Source organism: Monodon monoceros, unplaced genomic scaffold (assembly GCF_005190385.1).
Source record: "Monodon monoceros isolate NGI ecotype Baffin Bay Population unplaced genomic scaffold, NGI_Narwhal_1 Super_Scaffold_17, whole genome shotgun sequence".
NCBI classification, from domain to species: Eukaryota; Metazoa; Chordata; class Mammalia; order Artiodactyla; family Monodontidae; genus Monodon; species Monodon monoceros.
The window spans coordinates 23,115,400-23,133,380 of NW_021703773.1; the positions used below are offsets into that span (position 1 = coordinate 23,115,400).

General features: G+C 41.9%; 1 protein-coding gene across 1 annotated transcript in view; it reads right to left on the bottom strand.

Annotated features, from left to right (window-relative positions):
- WWC2 (WW and C2 domain containing 2) overlaps nucleotides 1-17,981 on the bottom strand; it is a 162,539-nt gene that overhangs the window by 74,941 nt on the left and 69,617 nt on the right. Inside the window, exon 2 of the mRNA XM_029226208.1 lies at nucleotides 1,111-1,220. Coding sequence (XP_029082041.1) covers nucleotides 1,111-1,220 — 110 coding nt within the window. The remainder of the gene's footprint in view (nucleotides 1-1,110; nucleotides 1,221-17,981) is intronic.

The following is a 17,981-nucleotide window of genomic DNA, read 5'->3' on the forward strand; positions in this document are numbered from 1 at the left end:
AAAGAGACTGACAGGGAATCTGTGCAAGGATATTTTCACAAATTCGATACGTGATGTGAACATATTTCACATTCTTAGATTTCTAAGAGATCACTGCTATAAATATGGGCTTTTTGTGCCTCTCAAAATCTTTATCCTATATCTAGACAAGGGCAGCCGCAAGCCGTCACTCGTAAATGAACATCAAATAAAACACTTTTCTATAATGATATTATTCCTAAATATATTAATGAGTACTTATTAAATAAAATTTTAATGTAACAATAGACCTAAGAATATTAAGATAATGGAGTATAAATTCATTATGTATTCCTAAGAACCTATAAAAAGAAAATAATTATTTTTAAGTGAAATAAGCAAAATGAATATCAGTGAGTATTACATTCGACCATCTGAATAAATTTTTTATAGGGGTGGCTAGAGAGCTAAATTGAAATATAAACACATACACAATATAAAAAAACATACAAAAAATACTACTTCAAGTACGTGTTTTAAAAAGTTGTTTACAGCCACAGTGGTCCTCTGCCCTAGGCTTACCATGACAGGGATGTGACAGATCTAAACGCTATTACGGTGAGAGGTGCTCCCCTTCCAACCACAAAGAAATCAGGAAACAGAAACAAGACGAGGTTCTGGTCTTCTTGCCACAGCTACAGCTGCGTCTTCCAGAGTCGCTGGTGAGTGTCAAGCCCTCCCTGGACCCCACCGGCACACAGGCAGCTGTGCCATTAGACCAGGCTGCACCCGTGCCCATCTCTTTCCATGGCAAGGACAAGAAAGGGGGAACCCCACCTTGAAGGCCCAGTGGCCATGGAAAGAAGAGACAGATGGCTCATGGTCTCCACAGGCCCTAGACGTGCGCTGCAGAAAACTCAGGCCCTAACAGGCAGGCAGACAGACAGGCAGACCAGACCCCTTTCTCCCACTCTGCTCCATCAGCCTAACTCTACACACATGCCCCAATGTCCAAAATGGACATTTCAGTTAAATATTAGTCACTGGAAAGCGGGGGTTTAAAATAAAGAAATTCACTTTGTAAAATGTTTACTCTTTTGTATGACTCTAGATTTTCCGATATGCTTGCTCGTACCGAAGAGGAAAACTTACTGTTTATGTGATCGATGTAGTAGACACCAATCTGAGGGTCAAACCCGGCTTCCCATCCCCACGGCAGCTCATCACCAACACAGTCAGCAAACGACAAGGGCTTCGTTAGCCTGTAACAAACCAGAATAAAGGTACAGGTGATTCTTTCCATCCAACCGCGTATGTTTAAATCCAGCACCCTACCCACGTGCTAAGCGTCCAGGCTGCGTTTCCTTTTTGTTCTTGATTGTTTCTAGAGTTTGCACTACTGTGTCTGAAATCTTTAAAGAAAAAAACAACAAGGCTGAAATGCAGAGATGAATATCCAAAAAAGTAGCAGTAAGTCCTAATACCCTTTGGAAAGTTCACAGCTTAAGACTGGGAGACAAATCTGTACAATAAATAAATAAGGCCATCTTAAATCAGGGAGAACGCCAAGCTGAGGGGTCAGGAGGGCTGGAATCTAGCTTGAGCTCTGCAGCTAAATAGCCATCTCAGTGAAAAGAAAAGTTTGTCCCAGCATTCGAGTACCAGCATCATGGGAATCATCATACCAGTACCTCTAAGACGAGATAAGCATCAGGCTACACTAACTTCAGATTTGGACGCTCTACCATATATTAACTCGCCTGCAAGGTCCACAAAGAACTCTCCTTGAGAGGAGAGACAACAGATCTTATTTTTACACTTATATTTTTATACCTGTACTTAACAGTCTCTCAACAAAATATTTAATGGAATCAAACACACAAAGTATTTCTATTATCAATGTGATCTCACCTTTTGAAACTGCCTTAAACTTTCTCTTTAAGCCTTAAAACTAATCGGGAAACTAGTTACCTAAGCAGAGTACAGGTTTCAGAGTTAATTATGGGTTGATTTTCTCTCTCACGTCCTTCATTTTCGCATCTGAGATTTTCCCTTGCTGTTAAAGCAGCTGCAGGCAGGCCAGCACCATAGACTGGTGACCGCCCTGCTGTAGGGTGGCCAACCTCAGGTGACATCTCTGCTAATTTAATGCACTGGCACCACCAGCACAGTTCCCACATATGACATCACCTGGAGTCTCTGTGATCCATGCTAGTGGATATCAATGATTTCATAGTGCAACTGAAATACAGGTCGTTCCCAGAATCACATCACTTTCATCAGAATAATGAACTGTCATGTACCCTTCAGAACGCTGGGAGAAAAACATGAAAAGGAGGGAAACCCTTTCTTCCCAGGTGTGGCCTGCCAACAGCCCTCCTCCAAGGACGTAAAACACCAAGGGATGAAAGAAAGAAGTGTCTCCTTTTCTCTCAACCTTCCCTAAGCATGAAATCCGCTTCTGGAGACGGCTGCAGGGATCCTGGCATTCACGAACACTGGCTGACTCAGTCACCACACTGACTCACCGTGAGACCTCCTGACTGGGCAGCTCTCTCTACCTCAGTTTCCTTCTCTTCATTTTAAGTGGTGATCACACACCCCCATCTTCTCCCTGCAATTTAACTACCTGCTAAGATTAATGGGAGGATGAAAAGGGATTAACTCAGAAAAGTGTCTGGGACATGGTTAAGCAGCAGTCAATAAATGTTAGTGACTGTGAATCCAAGCATCACACGTGAATTCTCTCTCTCACCCTCCAGAGGAACCAAGTCCGGGAGCACAAGGTACAGCAGTGTTTCTCAAAGTCTAGTCCTCACAACCAGCAGGGTCCACATCTGGGAACTGGTTAGAAACAAATCCTTGGGCCCTCTAGTATAGTATATGCCTACAGGATCAGGAACTCTAGGGCCCAGCAATGTATGTTTAATCAAGCTTTCCAGGTAATTCTAGAGAATTTGGCTCAGAAGTTAAGAACTTGAAATTCGAGATCCAAGGGACCTGGATTCAAATGCTTGTTCTGCCATCTTACAACGAGGGGCAGGTTATTAACCTGAAAAGCCCCTGTTTTCCAATCTATTATTTTTTAAAAAGGTAGGGACTGGGGGAGATCATAAAGCTTAAATGAGAAACAAACGGTGTAATGCCTGATAAGTCGAAAGCTTCCATAGGCAGTAGATGAGTGAAATGAATCTCAGACATGTTAAGCAATGCATCCAAATATGGCAATCTGCCATATTTGCTTTGCAAACCTGGAGTCGATTTGAACTTAATCTGAGTCCCAAAACTGGCTCTTAGAATTATGCTCAAATCCCACCTTATATCATAAAAACTGGGCAGGAAAATTGAGTTTTCTTTTGACAAAGGAATTAGACACTATGTACATCAAAAACTCCCTGGGACTTCCCTGGTGGTGCAGTGGTTAAAGAATCCGCCTGCCAATGCAGGGAACATGGGTTCCATCCCTGGCCTGGGAAGATCCCACATGCCGCAACTAAGCCCGGGCGCCACAACTACTGAGCCTGCGCTCTAGAGCCCATGAGCCACAACTACTGAAGCCCGCGCACCTAGAGCCCGTGCTCTGCAACAAGAGAAGCCACCGCAATGTGAAGCCCGCGCACCGCAATGAAGAGTAGCCCCCGCTCGCCGCAACTAGAGAAAGCCTGCGTGCAGCAATGAAGACCCAATGCAGCCAAAAATAAATAAATAAATTTATTTTTAAAAACCCTCCCCACACCATGGAAAGTGGCCTTGTCTTCATACTCTGTCTGTAAGACTGAGCTTCGACCACCTGATTAGACAAAGCCCCTTGCGTATCATTCTGCTTGACGATTCTCTTTCCTTAAACTCCTCTATCTCTGCTGTCTAAAAGGCACATGAACCCTAAAGAAATAAAGAAGAAGGAGACATGGAAATGGTACGTATAAATGACAAAAGAGAGACATTACACAAGTTTTGTCCTGGCACCAAAGCAACATGTTTAAGCATGAGTATGATATGAATATACTTATTACTTTTAGAATTAGGAGTCACAAAAGTTTCAGAACATGCAGTATGATTACAAGTTATGGTAACTGCATTACACTTGGACATAATCCATCTTTTCCTATTTATTGGTCAACAGATAATAAGCACTTTATTAACTGTCACTGTTCTAACACTAGAATTACATCTATAAGTGAACTCAGTTAAAAATTCAGGCGTTTCCCGTATGGACACCAAGGAGGGGAAAGTGGTGGGGGGGTGGGGGGATGAATTGGGAGATTGGGATTGACATGTATACACTAATATGTATAAAATAGATAACTAATAAGAACCTGCTGTATAAAACATAAAATAAAATTCAAAAATTAAAAAAAAAAATTCAGACGTTTCCATTCCTGGAATTTTAACGTAAAAGCTTCCTTGCAGCGTTACTGCAAAAATCAGTTTAATACTGTATTTTCTGTATCTGGATAAATACAGATCTTTTCTCCACACCCTCTCAATAAGGAAAACCATTAAATACATATTTATAAATGTCAAATTTTTAATTCTTATCCAAATTATAAAACATAAATAAAATAACATTCTCAGATACCAAACAAAATGAATCACTCAAATATACTGCTATCCTGATAAAGAAAACATATTACTATGATATACTAAGAAGTAACATGAAACAAAAATAACAGATGTATTCCAAAATTAGAAACAAACATGACTTAGAACAAATACGGTGAGCAGAAATGTTGATTAGCTTCTAAATTCCTTCCTCTTGTTTTGCACAAGGAACCTGTGAAACAGTCAGTCTTACCTTGATGTTAAGGAAGTAAAAAATGGACGGAGTTCGTTGGTTCCCCACAAAGGAGCAACAGCATGCAGAAGGCCTGAAATTACGGACCGTCTTTATGCGAAATTCCAGAGATTACTCTTTGCTTAAAAAACAGTCTTCCTTTGCACCGTGACTAATGTGAAGAATGGCAATTTACTGCAGCACTTTGCCACAGTTTACATACAAAATTTGAACTTTGCAAGGTATTTCCTCTCCTTGTGGGCATTATATCATTCTTTTATACAACCTGTCATTTAGTATTTATTGTCAGGCCACGGATCCCTGTCCTGTGACATGAGATGCCACACACAGATGAATCTACTCTTCCCAATTACACGACGGTGAATACTGCTGTGTGTGCAAGCACACATCCAGAAACGATGACTTTGCGCTAACTGCAACCGAGTTTGCGCTTATTGCACTAAACGAAACGGCACTTGACAGAGAAAACCATTTTCAGGTTAATAAAACTCTTGCCACGGTTCCAACCTCCCAAATGTACAGTTTAGCTTGAATGTTAAAGGTGTGAAGAGTTATTTTTCCTTCACAGCATCTGCTGCTGGCGTCGTTTAACTGAAACTCAAGGCAGAGTTCGCATCGTCGACTGGGTCTCTGATCGCTACAGAATCGGCCCACATAAACCCGCCTGAATTGCTCCAAGAGAGCGGGGAAGGAATTCAAGATGAGATTCCCAATGTGAATTTTACAGGGAGGGTAAAATACCGGGAATCTCTCCATAGTTCCGAGGGAATTTTAATGCCTAATGTTGCTGATTAGCCCCCTAAAAACAGCTTCTTATCTGTGTTGATCACTATCCTGGGCAGGGAAACCAGCAACGCGAAGGAACAAAAGGAGGGGAATGCCAGGGATGAGTGAACAGAGGCAGCAGGAAGAAACCGGCTTTTAAGAATGCAAACCTCTTCAGAGGAGGGTAACGCAGTTAGTTCTGGGTCTTTGGGGAAATTAGCTTAAATTCTTCTCAAAGGGTCACATTAGACGGGAGAGAACTGCCAGATGGGCAGGCCTGGACCTGGGGCAATGGACACGCTCAGGAGACTGCTGCCCTGGGTTTGAACGGCTCATGCAGGGCTGCTAGCTGGTAAGTGGCGTCTAACTGGACTCATTTCTTTAGACTGAGTCCATCATGTCCTCTTGGACCTCCTTGTGCTCAGACAGGTGTCCTCTACGTGGGCTCTAGATCTGGTCTTCCTACAGTTTATACCCACTGGTGCCAAAGAGCATCAGTTTATCCCTCCTCCACGTGATGGGCTGTCAAATATTTAAACACAACCATCTTGTTTCCCAAGTCTGCTCGCTGGAATACGGATGCCCCATCCCCTCTCCGTTTCTCATATCTCTCCTCCACTCAAAAGCCTGCCCATCTCCCGCCCTTAATCCCATCGGCTTCTCCCTGCTCTGCAACTTCACTCCATCTGTTATTATCAAGGGTTAATCTCCTCTCACATAGCTAATGCCTTCTCCCTCAGCCTACAGATATACAGGACTCAATACCCCCTACCCTTCAAAACGCCTTCCCTCAGATCTCCCGGCTCCTCTTTTGACATTTGCTTCCTAACCGTTCACTCTATCTGACCTACGGATTTTAGATCTGGAGGACCTAAAATCTCCCTTATGCCACCTAACCTAATTCTCTAATTCCTTCATGAAGAGACTCCTGAAAGGCAACATTTGTGAGCAATCACCTTTGAAAGTGCACACGGCTTGTGCTGTTGCTTTGGGGACCCAAACATTACTTGTAAAAATGTCAATAACAATATTCTATGTAAAAAAGGTCAATTTTTACATAATTATCCTAATAATATAAAACATTCACTGAGTGATTCCCATGTACCACACATGCTTTCATGTCTATAAATGTGTGAATTAAATCCCCATAAACCTCCGCAAAGTAGATACAATTATTATCGTCCTTTGAATACCCTGTGCAGGAATAAAAAAACCCCAACTTGGGCTTCCCTGGTGGCGCAGTGGTTGGGAGTCCGCCTGCCGATGCAGGGGACACGGGTTCGTGCCCCGGTCCGGGAGGATTCTACGTGCCGCAGAGCGGCTGGGCCCGTGAGCCATGGCCGCTGAGCCTGCGCGTCCGGAGCCTGTGCTCCGCAGTGGGGGAGGCCACAGCAGTGAGGGGCCCGCGTACCGCAAAAAAAACCAAAAAACCCCAACTTACTTGTAATGAAACAAGCCTGTGACTGTACCGCACACACCTCTCTCTCTAGTCAAAGTTTGTGGTTTCCAGCCATGAAGTTTCCATTCCTGTGCAGGATGTGGCCATCACTACTGTCATTCCAGACACGGATTTAACTATTGATATGCTACTTGGATTAACTAGCCACCAATTTCTGGAAGAAATGGCAAGAAAGGAGTCCCTTTAAAAAGTTCTGGAGGGAGGAGGTGGGAGTGGGCCTGGGCTTTAAGACGGCCCTGCAGATGAGGGACAGAGTGCTCCTGCTGCCTGAGCGTGTCCATGGCGGTGCCCACGTCATCGCGGGCCTTTGTACCAGAAACCTTCGCAGAAGAGGCTCCGAAGAAGTAAAAAATAAGACCCGATCACAGGAGAGAGGAAAAACACACACCAAGGACACGCAACTCTTAAATTCTTTAGGGATCTGACCAAAGATCAAAAGCAGCTTTTAAAAAATACTCTCTTCACATGATCTGTAGACTGAATAGCAATTTCCAGGTAAAACTATATGATTTACACATATAGTATGTAATTCTTAAACAGGTGGTTATAATATGATTCCATTTAATTGTTTATATTGTCTGCCTCCTTTAGTTAAAAAGAAAAGGTGGGGGACTTCCCTGGTGGTCCAGTGGTAAAGAATCGCCTTCCAATGCAGGGGACTCGGGTTCCATGCCTGGTCAGGGAACTAAGATCCCACACGCCGCAGGGCAACTAAGCCCGCGTGCCACAGCTACTGAGCTCGCGCATCTCAACGAGAGAGCCCCTGGGCCGCAAAACTACAGAGGCCACGCGCCCTGGAGCCTGTGCGCCACAGCTAGAAAAGAGAAAACCTGCACGCCACAGCTAGAGAGAAGCTCGCGTGCCTCAACCAAGACCCGACACAGCCAAAAAATAAAGAAAGAAATAAAGAAACTAAATTAAAAAAATAAAAGAAAAGTTGGCGCTAACAAGGTCAAAATTGTGGATGCCATCTCCCACAAGGGCTCTTTAATACAACACTCGCCCAGAAATGTTGAGTTACAGCAGTGGTTCTCAGACCTAAGAGCACATCCCACTCATCTGAAAAGCTTATTAAAACAGATTACCGGGCCCACTCCCAGAGCTTCTGACTCAGCAGATCGCGGGTGGGGCCTGACCTACTAGGATTTGCATTTCTGACAGCTTCCCCAGTGATGCTCATGCTGTTGGTCCCTGGACCACACTTTGAGAACCGCTGGTTAAAGGGCACAAATTACAGCCTAATACACCCAGGTGATGGAGAAAAGGAAAACAAACTGAATTTAAAAAGGAACCTGGGACTTCCCTGGTGGTGCAGTGGTTAAGAATCCGCCTGCCAGTGCAGGGGACACAGGTTCGAGCCCTGGGCCGGGAAGATCCCACATGCCGCGGAGCGACTAAGTCCGTGCGCCACAACTACTGAGCCTGCGCTCTAGAGCCCACGAGCCACAACTACTGAGCCCACGTGCCACAACTACTGAAGCCCGCATGCCTAGAGCCCGTGCTCCACAACAAGAGAAGTCACCGCAATGAGAAGCCTACGCACCGCAACGAAGAGTAGCCCCTGCTCGCCGCATCTAGAGGAAGCCCTCGCGCATCAGACCCAACACAACAAAAAATAAATTAATTTTAAAAATTTATTAAAAAAAGGAACCTGGCGACAAAAGCCTATGCTTCAGAAATATCTCTATTGGGGATTCCCTGGTGGCGCAGTGGTTGAGAGTCCGCCTGCCGATGCAGGGGACACGGGTTCGTGCCCCGGTCCGGGAAGACCCCACATGCCGCGGAGCACCTGGGCCCGTGAGCCATGGCCGCTGAGCCTGCGCGTCCGAAGCCTGTGCTCTACAACGAGAGAGGCCACAGCAGTGAGAGGCCCGCGTACCGCAAAAAAAAAAAAGAAAAAACCAAATATCTCTATTATGAAAACTATGAAATGTTTAGACAAAATTAATGGCTTAATAATTCTCAGATTTGGGCCACTTCATTTAGTTTTAAGTAAACTTTTCTTTCCCTCAAGGAACATTTAAATAATTTTAAAATAAGTTCTTAAAAAGGTTTTCTTTTTCTCTCATTTTCTCTCATATATGAAATACATAGTAACAAGTATTCAACATCATTAGTCATGGGGGAAATGCAAATCAAAACCACAATGAGGTACTCACTAGGGTGGCTATAATTTAAAAAACAGAAACAACAAGTGTTGATGAAGATGCAGAGAAATGGGAATGTTGCGCATTGTTGATGGGAATGTAAAATGATTCAGCCTCTATAGAAAACAGTTTGGAAGTTCCTCAAAGAGTTATACATAGAATTACTGCATAACCCCACCATTCCACTCCGAGGCAAATAACTAAAAGAACTGAAAAAAAGTACCCAAACAATTACATGTATGCACATGTTCACAGCAGCACCATTCACAATAGTCTAAAGGTGGAAAGAACTCAGACTTTCATCAATGGATGAATGGATAAACAACGTGTGGTATATTATTATTCAGCCATAAAAAGGAATGAAGTACCTATACATGCTACAGTGTGGATGAACCTCCAAACATTATATTAAGTGAAAGAAGCCAGAACAAAGGTCACATATTATAATTCCATGTATATAAAATATCCAGTATAGATAAATCCATGCAGACGGAAAGTAGTTCAGTGGTTGCCAGGGGCTAGGGAGAGGGGCAAATGGGTAGAAAGTGCTCAGCGGGTACTGGAGTGATGGAAATGTTTTGGAACTAGACAGAGGTGATGGTTGAACACCACTGCGAATGTATATATGCCACCAAATTGTTCACGTTAAAGTGGTTAATTTTGTGTTATGTGAATTTCACCTCAATAAATTGTTTTTAAAAATTAGTAACAAGTTATAACAATGCCAAGACTCCAAGTGAATATTTGGAGTAAGTAAAATAATAAAAATATGGGAAAATGTCAACTTCACTAATAATAAAAAGAAATGCCAAATAAAACAATAATAAGGCTTAATTTTAAGTCTATTAGGATATCAAGTTTTTGTTTTGTTTTGCTTTGTCCTAAGGATGAAATTCAGTTCTGGTGAGGATATGGGAAATCAGTTACTTTCATTTACTGCTGGTGATTCTGTAACTTGATACATCCTTTTAAGAAACAGTTTGGCAGTATTAAAAAACCATTAAAGTCTTGATTCCCCGTAACCCAGGAATGCTACTCTTACGCAGTGTCCCCTGAATCCTGTCCCGCCTGACCACATCCACAGAGACTCAGGAGTCACCTCAGGCACCTTTACTACACTCTCATTTCTCGACAAGCTTCTCAAAGGCAGGGCCTCTGCACCCGTCTCTGCATCTCTAGCCCAACGCCTTCCTCGTACACAGTCGGCATAGAATCAACGTTGACCGAGTGGGTGCAGATTAGAAAGGAAGACAGAAATGAAAACAGGGACACCATGGAAGAACTGTCATTTTTAAAAAAATGTTCAATTTACAAAGATGTAATGGTAAATGCATTTACTAAGAAAACAATATGAAGGTTGATATTAAGGTGATAGTTGACAAACATGTTTCCTGACCATGGGACAGGCAGGATCCGAGAAAAAAATCTTTCAAAACTGCATCAAAATATCTGGTCCTATAACTTATTTTAGTTTACTATAATTATATTATGTATCATAAATGAATAGCTAAACAGGGAACAGATTCTTAGTTACGAAGAGGTAAAAGAATTTATTTCAGGTGTTTCAATAATTCAGCAAGTTTTTTAAAAAAAAGTATCTTACCCTACAGAAGAAAACAGAGAGGTCAGCAAACACTTTAACCTGAACCTCATTTCTCTGCTAAGTGCCAAGAAATGTTTGCTTGTTGGATTATTTGGTTTTGGAAAATAGTTTGAGAATTTAAGTGGATATGCTGGCAAAGAAGGTAGGAATGTTTGAAAGAGGAAGAGGGCTTAAGAGATTATTGTCCAAACAAACAAACAAAAACCCACCAAGACTGTCTTGTCCTCCTCCCTAGACTTTAAACAACACACAACCAACAAGGATTTCATCACAGATAATAACTGTTCAAGGGCCAGGACGGGAAGAAGCGGGACACTCACCCAAGAGAATGTGCTCCAGTCACAACAACAAAGAACTGACACACAACCCACCAACCCCTCGGCACGGACAGGACCTTGTTAGATGCAACCTCTCTCTTAGAGAGGTCAATTAAGTGATTTAAATGAACCAGTATTACTTTTATCAAAACTTAAGGAACTGGGAAGATGTTTTTTTAATCCCTATGACCTTAAAGGAGAACCTCAGTTAACAATATGTTTCATTCTAGGCTATGTTTTTCTTATATAAATATATACATATGTATACCAATGCACATAAAATATTATGCACATTTTTACAAGATTGGAATTAAACTAAATAAACTATACATATACTATAGTTTGGGGTCCTACCTTAAAAAAATACAGGTAATACATTCTCATTATGAAGAATACGTAAACTAGGCTAAGCTATTATTAAAGTCCCTCCTTCATTCACCTGTAGAATGCTACGTACTGCAATATTCTGGTATCTTATAGTCCACCTATAAATTCATATACTTTTACAAAACATGCAAATAGGCTCACACTATGTGCATTTTCTATGACTTTGTTCAGTTTGCAATATAAGAAATCTTTCCATGAGCATATATATAGGTTCACCTCAATCTTTTACTAACTGAGTGTATTACAGTCCATTATTTAACTATTCATCAATTAATAGACATGAGTGGCAACTTCCTTCAAGAGAAACTAATGCTTCAAAGAACTTGCTTGTAAATGTTTTCAGCTGTGCAATTTTTTAGAATAAAGCCCTTGGAAGAGTCAAAGAACATACACCCTTTTTAAATTGCAAAATCTCAACATGCATTAAAGAGATGTTAAAGACATATTAGCATTTACGTTTTTACATTCTGATAGTCTCCTCCACATGGGCTTTAGCAATTTGCACTCTCATCCAAAAGGTAAGCGAGGGCTCATCTACCCACATTCCACCACGTCTCAATATGATCGTTGGAGGGGGGAGCAATCTAGTAATTGCTAGTAAGGTTTGTAACCTTTCTGTACGTTTATTTGCTTCTTTTGTGAATTGTCCTTTTTAAAATTGTGTTGTTTGTCCTTCTTAATGATTTGTAGCAACTTTTAACATATTTTGGTATTAATCCTTTGTCAAGTGGCAAATATTTTTTCCAAGGATATTACTTATCCATAAACTTTGTTTATGATGAGTAAAAGATTGATTATTTAAACGTGTTGGGCTAATTGGATAGCCAGTTAGGGAATAAAAGCTAGATCCTACCTCTTTGTTACAACAAAATTAATTCCAGATAAATCAAAAGAGCTATACATGATACATGAAACTAACTGAAGTATGAAACTCACTAGAAGAAAAGATATAGAAGAATTCTTTAGGACTTCTGGATTGCACTCCTTAACCCAGTGTTTCAAACTGTAGTCCCTTAAAACACTTGCCACTGAAAATAAATACAGTGACAACAAAATCATACTCTAAAATTTTGGCGAATTGCTGGCAGCGGCTTGGAGCTGATGGCTTGTTGCTCACTTGGTTGAAAAGGCAATTAAGTGTCAGAAAGGTTTTAAAGACATAGTAGCACCAAACAGAGTTTCTCCGTGATCTAATCAGAAGACTTGAAAAGTGAAATAGATGAAAAAAAAAAAAGACTAAAAGTTACTTAATGGGATGTTCCTATTCCACTGCACCTACCTTGGGAACCATGGTCCTAGGTCAATGGAAGACACCCAGCAAGGAGCGGCAGACCTGGGACAAGTTTTAATTTAGGAAAGTGAACCTGAGAGTGACGCCCTGAGCAGGCTAAAGCAGCGGTTCTCAAACTGTGGTCCCTGACCCAGCAGCATCAGTACCGCCTGATAACTGGGTAGAAATGCAAATTATCAAGCTCCTCCCCCGAAACTACTAAATCAGAAACTGGGAGGCTATGGCCAAGCTCTCCACGTGATTCTCATGCCTGTGGGAGCTGCTGGGCTGGAGAGGCTGAAACAGACCTCAACCTTCCCTTTTACCATCAGAGAGTAAGCAACTGCAATGACGAGGAGAAAGGTGGCCAAGGTGGTGGCAGCGCGGAGGGCTGCGGGAAAGGAAATGAGCGGATTCGAGGCTGCCTCCGAGGAGAAAAGGTTCCTAGTCACGGCAGACCTCCCAGTCACTGGATATTTGAAAGCAGAAGCTGGATAACGAAAAGTTGGGGGTGTTACTGAAACAGGGCACTAACTAAACGTGAAAGCAGAAATGAGAAAGTCTACAATGCTTATGGTTTGGCAGTTTCAAAGGAGCGTAGTGATATCAGCATGGGTAAGCAAAATGAACAGGAACAATTAACTTAAAAATATGTTATGTGTGAGGCGCCAGAGGGACATGCAGGTAAAACGAGGACTAAAATTTCCATGTGGAGATCAGATAATGGATGAGATTAATGAGCCAGGCAAGGCCTTGGGATGTGCCCACATTTAATGGGACAGTAAGGATGCTGAGGAAACTGACTTCAAATGGAAGAGGAAAAAAAAAAACCAACAACCCACTCCAGCCTTTAATCTTTTCATTCCTGCCAATAGGAAGTAATAATAATAAAACTACCAACAAAGGAACATTTCATTCATGCGTCCATGAGGTCACCCGACGTTTACTGAAAGCCTCTTTCGTGTGCTGGGACACACGAGTCGCGAGAAGCATGGCTCTCGTCCCCAGCAGCTTCTCCAGACAAACAGTGCCTGTCCTCTAGGTGGGAGCTGCGGGGTGGCATAAATCACTTCCCCAGTGGTAGCTCAATGTTTGCTTTGGAGACGAATGCACTTGGACTGTGCCTCTTTGTGGTACCGTGGATTAATACCAGTGGGCTAGTCTTTCTGACATTGGGTGGAGTGTAGAGGAACACAAAGTCGTCCTCGTAACAACAACACAGGGCTAGACTCCCTGAACCAAAGCACCCATTTCTCTGTCTTTTAAGTGCAGAGACTCCATATTTGTTAAGAGGGAAGTAACCTTCCGAGGCCAGGAAAACCAGCTGCACAGAGCCCACGTGGACTCGATCTCTCTCCTTTCCACACACTAAGTCCATGGTTAACTACCCATCTTCACGCCCCTGATCACATTGACCACAGGAAGCAGTTACAGGTCATGCTGGAATTTAATAATCCCAAGCCTAGCTTTTTTTTTCCCATAGGATCACTGAAGTTTAATTTATATACCAGAAAATTTGCCCGTTGTACGTGTACAAATCAGAAAATTTTAGTAAATTTATAGAGTTAAAACCACCACACAATCTAAGTGTAGCACATTCTGACCACCCCCAAAAGATCCCTTATGCCTATTTGCAGTCTCTCCCTGCTCCATCCCTACCCCCTGCCCCAGGCAACCACGAATTTACTTTCTGTCTCTATAGATTTACCTTTTCTGGAATTTCATACAAATGGAAGCATGGAAATTTGTGCTTTCTTGTGTTTGGTTTCTTTCATTTAGCATGTTTTTGTGGTACACCCATATCGTCTAAAGACTGATTTATCTTTCTTCCTTCCTCCCTACGACCTGTCTTGTCCACTTCTGGAGTCCTTGGTGCCTAGAACAATGGCTGGTACTCATCCAACACGTGCTCAATGACTGTCCTTTCCGCGGACCACTGCATCTGCACTGATGGATCCCTGGCAACCACACTCTAAATCCCTCTCAGGATACGAGGCTTTTGCACTGAAAAGCACCTCATTCTGGCTCTGAGTACAACTAACACAAACCAAAAGAATCACGGATTTTTTTTTTTTTTAAAGCTACAGGATTGGAATTCTGAGAATCAAGTATCAGAAAACTAAGAAACGTTCTTACGCAGCCCAAGGAATGGCGCTAACATGCTACAAATCAATTCCATCCCCAGCATTTGCTTTGCTAGTTAAACACATGATTGGATTTTTGTAACTTATAGGAAGGCTTTCTTTGGTGGTATTTCCTTGTGCCTTCCAGCCTCTGTTTTCCTCTGGCACAGCACCAGATCCTCCAAGCACTAAAAATTAGACGTATGGAATGTCAGGAATGTCTGATAACTACACTAACTTCAGAGCTCAGCCATTAGTCATAAACAGAAATGCCCTTTGAGCTCACTCAAATTCAACTCGAAGCAAACAAAAGTCATGAGGCTGAGTACTGGCAAAGCGTGCAGGCTGCTGTGGGGTGGGCTGGGCTGGGCTGGGAAGGCTCTAAATATAGTTCTTCATCGCAGCAAAGACAAATACTGCTTCGTTATCGAAAATGTTAATATACTGAAGGTGCAAAGCATTGCTCGGTGACGTTTTCAATTGGTAGCACCTGAGTTAGAAACACAAACCATTAAAATTACTTTATAAAATAAAGTTTGTCCTATTCCCATATACTTTCACTAACATCTCCTTAACAGGGCCTCATCTTCAGTTATTAATCCAGCTCTACAGGTGCTGGTACTGTTCAAGATTAATTAAAAGAAAGAATACAAACACCAAAAACTTTGAGGAACTGTTCTAATTCGAAAGAGAAATAACAGAGACCTCCCTGGCGGTCCAGTGGCTAGGACTCGGCACTTTCACTGCTGGGGCCCAGGTTTGATCCCTGGTCAGGGAACTAAGATCCGGCAAGCTGCATGGTTCCCCCCCCCCCCCCCCGCCAAAAAAAAGAGGGAAATAACAACCAATTGTAGCATGTTTATCTCAAATGGATCCCAATTTTTAATTTTTAAAAAAGGATAAAAGAATTCTTAGAACAACTGGGTAATTTAAATATACTAGATGTTATACTAGATATTGGATGATAGATGTTAGATGACATGACAGGATTTTAAAAATTTTCCATAGTTGTAATAATTGATATTATGGTGAGTAAGGGAATATTTTTTCCTTGGAAGATGCATGCTGAATTATTTAATGGTGGAGGGTCATAATATCTGTAACTCACCTTCCAATGTTACAGCAAAAAACAGTAAACATAAATACAATACACACACACACACACAAAATAAAAAATAAATACAATACACTCATATATTTAAAGAGAGAGGGAGGAGAGGATAAAAGAAATGTGGTGATAAATTATTTGTCAGATCTACAAATTTTTCATAATAAAAAGTTAGGAGGGAAAAAAATCCCTCATTAAGGAAATTCCAGTAAACACAACAGATTGAATACATGTTTGCCTACACTCTGTCTAGAAAATTGCAGAAAAAGGATTTTAAAAAGTCATAAACACAGAAGGACAAAGGGCAGCTCAGAGGACAAGAGCCACAAAATCTGGGATTGTGGAAAGCCGAGTGGTAACTGAGTTTAGCTGACGGAGAAACAGGAAACCTAAGTCAGCAAGAGAAAGCCCAGCAGCTAGCTGATTGATTCATACTTCAAACCCTTGAAAGGCTCTGGAATTCCAGCATCAAGGACTTCAGACGGCTGGGTGTGGCTGTGGAGGACTGGCCGGAAGTCTGTTAAGAAGTAGCCAGCCCCTCAGCCTGCCTTTGCTCAATCTGGGTGAAACTGAAGGTTTCCTCTCTAGAGAGACTCAACTACAAAGATTCTGGACTTCCTGGCAGCTGGTACAGCTGAAAGAAGGCGTACCTTACTGAAAACACGAGCATTAAGGGACTGTCCACGCACTGACCAGTGGGGTTCCCGGACCCCCTTTCCCCACTCAGTTTTCAGAACCACTGGTAGCTGGGCTTACACTTGCTAAGCAAGAGATTGGTGGCGTTTTTCCTGGGAAAACTAACGAGCTCAGAAGAGATCTATTGACATTAATACCTGGGAGTGCCCTTATAGGAAGGGTGGGCCAGATCACTACATGAGTAAGCGTCACCCACAATACAGACCTTCCAAACTGCTTTTTATGGCTCATTCTTAAATATGACTGACAGCTGTATCAGTCACGACAGGCTAGGTAACACTCTAATAAAAAGCAATACTAAAGTCTCAGTGGCTGAACATAACAAACACTAATTTCCCACTCAAGCCAAGTTCAGAGTGGTTCTGGATGCCTCCCCCAGGCAGCTGGCCTCCACAGTATGGCTCAGGATTCCAGGATGCATCCCCGGTGACTGGCACCTCCACTGCGATAGTGGGTAGATAGGTAGGTAGATAGATAGATAGATAGATTGATAGATAGATAGACAGATCTCAGTCAATCAATCTTGTGGGCTGGGGATACACGTACACCCATACTGTTCACATTCCACAGCCAAAACACATCACATGGAGGCAGGGAAATTAATCCCCTCATGTGCCTGGAAGGAGTGGAAGAACCAGAATGATCAGTATGAGCTATTCTAATGCATAAGTTAAGAACACTAGGTCTCTAAAATAAAAGCAGAATCTAAAACAAACACACTAAAACAATGAATCAGGCAATTTAATGCATAGAAGAAATTTTCAATTTTGTTCAGAGAAATTAAAGAAAATTTCAATAGCATAACAGACCATCAAACAATAAATATTTGGAGAAAGAAATTTAAAACCCTTGGTAATGAACAATACAATAGAAGAAATGAACCTATCTATTGAAGTGTTAGAAGATTAACTTAAGAAAATTTCCCAGAGAGAAAGACAAATAGAAAGGAAAAGATAGGAAAACTGGAGGACCAGTCCAGGGGGGTCTACTATCTGAGTAGCAGCAGTTCCAGAAAGAGAGAACAAAGTATACATGAAGGGGAAGATATTATCAAAGATGTAATACAAGAAAATTTCTCTTAACTGAATGACTGGTTTCTTGAATATAAACAGCCCACCCAGAAGAATAGTTAAAAAAAAAAGACCTATGTCAAAACACAATATTGTGAAATTTTAGAACATGGAGGCAACGAGAAGAGTCTAAAAGCTTCGAGAGGAACCAGGTCACCAAAAAAAAATAAGAAGAAGAAAGAAAAAGAAAAATCAAGAATCAGAAAGGCTATACACTAAGAACAAATTTTCTGAAAAAGAAATAAAGAAATTGATCCCCTTTACAATGGCATCAAAACCAACA